This window comes from Acyrthosiphon pisum, chromosome A2, assembly GCF_005508785.2.
Source record: "Acyrthosiphon pisum isolate AL4f chromosome A2, pea_aphid_22Mar2018_4r6ur, whole genome shotgun sequence".
Taxonomy (NCBI): domain Eukaryota; kingdom Metazoa; phylum Arthropoda; class Insecta; order Hemiptera; family Aphididae; genus Acyrthosiphon; species Acyrthosiphon pisum.
In genome coordinates this window covers 25,120,063-25,124,310 of record NC_042495.1, presented here as the reverse complement: position 1 = coordinate 25,124,310, position 4,248 = coordinate 25,120,063, and the positions used below count along the sequence as shown (strand labels likewise).

The 4,248-nt window shown below is 25.0% G+C and overlaps 1 protein-coding gene across 1 annotated transcript in view; it reads right to left on the bottom strand.

The window, feature by feature from the left end:
- Catb-1674 (cathepsin B-1674) overlaps positions 1-1,770 on the bottom strand; it is a 6,091-nt gene extending 4,321 nt beyond the window's left edge. The window contains exon 1 of the mRNA NM_001126144.2: positions 1,551-1,770. Coding sequence (NP_001119616.2) covers positions 1,551-1,673 — 123 coding nt within the window. The 5' untranslated portion in view covers positions 1,674-1,770. The remainder of the gene's footprint in view (positions 1-1,550) is intronic.
- Positions 1,771-4,248: the final 2,478 nt, after the last annotated feature.

Below are 4,248 nucleotides of genomic sequence, written 5' to 3'. Positions count from 1 at the left end.
TTAGGTGTGGTGGGTGGTTTGGTGGTTCAGTGATTGTGTCAACGAGTTACTTATACTTGGACTTATTTTTGTAGCATACGCCTTTACAGGCAATTTACAGCCTAAATACAGCCTAATTAAAACCATGATAATTAGTTAGTAAATATAGTATGCTAGGTACCACGGTCGTCGGTCTTATAATGTAGGTACTAATCACTAATATTACTATATTATCAAAATTGAAATTGTTTTCGTTATCTTTGTTATTGGTGATTTATAAATAGAATCTGCACGTTATCGTATTGGTAAATCCCGATTAATGATTATAAATCATAATACATCCATACTAAAGTAAAAAGTAAAAACACATTCAAAAATTTGCATTATTCTTCGGACGAAAATTAACTTAATTTAGATATTTTTGAAATAAAATTAACTTGAAGTTAACACGTTAATCTTGAAAAAAAGGTAACTTATTAAGTTAAAAGTTAATTTGAAAAAAAAAGTAACGAGTTAATTAACTTAATTAAAATTAACTTAACGTTTTAACTTAATTTTAATTTTTAACTCGTTAATGCCCAGCCTTGTTTATTTTATTATTTTAAGAATATAAAATATTAATTATTATTATAATACACATTTGATCTCGCGTATTTTTTAAGATTTTGTATACCTAACCATTAGGTATTATTCTTTTATTGATTATTACATAAATTTGACTACAGTCCAATCATACAGAACGCGGATTCTTTAATTATTATTAACATATATTATAGGTAAGTAGTGAAATATATTATGCCACATATATGGTATAAATTGTAATTCTTAAAAAAAGGCATAACATAATACTTTTTTATTTTACGTCCAACCTTTGTATTTTTTGAAGGAAATATCGAGTGCCCAAACATGGCCATTGAATATCAAACAGGACGTAAAAAGCCCAATTTTGCTGAACAGATAGTTATATAGGAACGTACTCAAGAAACATTATACCGTACGCCGTTATATATAAAAGAAAATTGTATTATTCAATGTCGGCATTATTGCTATTCAATTAAATTTATTTTTCTGGAAAATTTATATTTATTTTATACCTACTTAATATCTACTTAAAAAAAAAATGTTTTGTACTATATTTCAATACCTTTGTATCGAATAACACGTAATAATAAATTAATTCGTACAAAATTTATCGACCAACTACCAACAAATTAGTGTTTATATGCACTGTATTTTATAATATTATTCTTATAAATTGTTAATAGTTATTTTCGTAAATAAATTTCGTCTTCTGTAATCACAAATATGTAATTTTCATTGTCAAAAATGTCCAGCCCGTATAATTAATTAAAATTAAAATTAAAAATCAAAGTGATGCTATTTCATTTTTCAATGCTATCATAACATTCCGTATCTACGGCACATGTCTCTAGAATTTACAGTCTAAGCCCTGCAGGAGTGTCGTACATATACCAATAGTATTAGTAATCAGTATAATATATCACAGGTGTTAAGTTAATGTATTGTAGGTGTGTATATATAATTTAAAATATTACATAATATTTACTTACCTTTAATGTATCAGTTCCCATGACTGATTTATCGATAATATTGTCATCGTGAAATAATGTTGCTTGTTCCGATAAGTATGAATTCAGAAGCATTGTGGAAACCAAAAATAAAACCTTAGCCATGGTGTTAACTTATAAACACACAAAATATATTCAATGGAACCTAATACTTATATCGACTATAGAGATAACTGCACAACAGTAAGTTGTTACTAAACTAAATGAGACCGGTTCTAACCTCACAATATATACCCTATTAAAAATAAAAAGGGCATAGGTGACCACGGAAAACACCGTTTTTGTTACGTTAATCTATGCGCTTCTTATTTTGAACAGGGAAAACTTATGCATCCATATTAATGTAGAGATATTAGCAGTGGCGAATGCTGAACCCGATGTGTGGGCATGCTCATTTATCATAATGTATTATGCACTTTAAGCTATCAACTTCAAACCAGTGCCAATATTTTGCAACTAATTTGCAACAACTTGCAACACCAATTTTGAAATTGGCAACTTAGTCAATTTTACGGAAACCCGATTTCCCGATGGTAGTACCATCAATTATCACGAATTTTTTTTTTAAATTATTTTTATTTATCAACGTTATAAATTATTAATCAATAATACCTAACTCAAAAATAATTTATAATAGGTACCGATTTATAAAATATAATATAATTCATAAAAGTTATAAAAAAAAAATTGTCTCAAAACAAGCACAGTTAGTAAACGAATGGTTAGCAAATTCAAATAAATCTATTTTTGAAGTGGCCAAATAAAAAAAACATATTTTTGTCTAACTTTCTTATTTATGTACCCACTAATAAATAGTATACAAATAACAAAAAAACAATTTTTTTAATATACTAGGTAACTATAGCTAAAAATACGTAATCTGCCTGTTATCAATTTATTTTTAATTTAATATAAATGTTTTATGAAATTAAGTTTTTTTAATTTAATATAGATTTTTTATTAAGGAATTTTTATTTTTATTAAATTTCTATTAAGATTTTTTTATTAAATATACATTTTTATTACGATTTTTATACGTGTTTTTTGCAAAACATACCAATTGATCTAATGAAGCAATAAGAATTCTGAAAACAGATTTGAATATTTTTTATTAATAAGAATATATACTTAATTAAAATAAATAAAAATATGTTCAATTAAAAAAAATTTTAATTGAATAAAACAAATCCAAATCTTATTTTAAAATAAGAAAAATCTATATTGAACAAAAAAATCTTTATTTGGTAAATAAAATAAATAGATTTTATCAAAATTGGTTTTTTAATACGTACGTATTTGATATACGTATATCACATTGAAAAGTCAGCGAACTAAAAGCAGAAAAATTACTGAAAAAGAAACATACATGACAAAATGTATGAATTGTAAGCAAAAAAAATTACTAGGTTAGACTATATGTGCGAGAACTATCTTACACATTTTTACCATTTTCTTAATTACACATTTTTACGGTACATTTTTTAACCATACACATATTTACTATTTGCTAATAATATAGTTTTTATTCAATTGTATATTAATGAGTTATCAGCGTTCTTCGGCGCAATTTGTCGTAATTTATACTTTAGCATATAATATTTAACCAAGTACCAGTGTTGTAAAGTAGTTAAGTAAAAGTATTCAAGTTCTGTTTTCCATAGATATTGAATACTTTTTTAAATACTTTTTATTCTGAAGTATTTGAATGGTATTTTCTAAGTAGTTTTACTATGATATTTGTCTTTTTTTCTGTCTATCAGCAACATTTTGGATAGTAAACATGCTTCGATTTTTGAGATCAGCATCTTTTCTGATAGAAAAGTGAGCCTATATAGTTGGTACTTTTGGGAGGTCAAAATTGAAAATTCCAAGTAATTTTAGAAAGCGTCGAGAAAAACTACCGATAAATTACGAAAAACCGATAAAAATGGGATTTTAATTTCTAACGCTTTGTCTAATTGTCTATCACCATAGCAACGAATAAAAAAATAATAATATTATAAGGACTAACGCTAACCACTCAGAATCGTTTTTCGTATACAATGGATAAACCATGAAAGTCTTAAAACTTGAAAGTCCCTACGAATATTATTTTACAACAAAATAACTAAAATCGTCGTTTTTGTTTAAGTATTAAATTTTTACGAAATATGAACTTCAAGTGTCCAAAAAAATACAGTTCATTTTTTAGAATATTTTTTAGAGACCTCGTTATCTATATAAATAAACAATACACCAGTCTTGTAAAAGATACTTTTAAAATTGTATTTAAATACAGATACAAAAACATCCATTCAGAAAGTATTTAAGAACAAATAATATTATATACTTGCCATGTATTTAAACACTTTTCAAATATTTTTTTTTTTTACTTTTCTACTAGTTAGTTTGCTAAATTAATATTGTAATTACTAATTTAAAATTGTCATGATACATTCACCTAGGTATAATTAGAACTTTTTGTACCACTTTCAATTGTATACTGAAAAATGAAAATAAATAAAACTTGTTATACTATAGAAATTCTTTAATAATAGGTACCTAATTAAACAGTTGTTAATAAAATATAAATGATGTGGATATACAGAGCAGTTAAAATAAATCATTCCCAAAAAAATTGTTTTTTTTTATTTCATAATGATTATAACAACTATTCGGTTTCAGAAGTCGGTATATTATT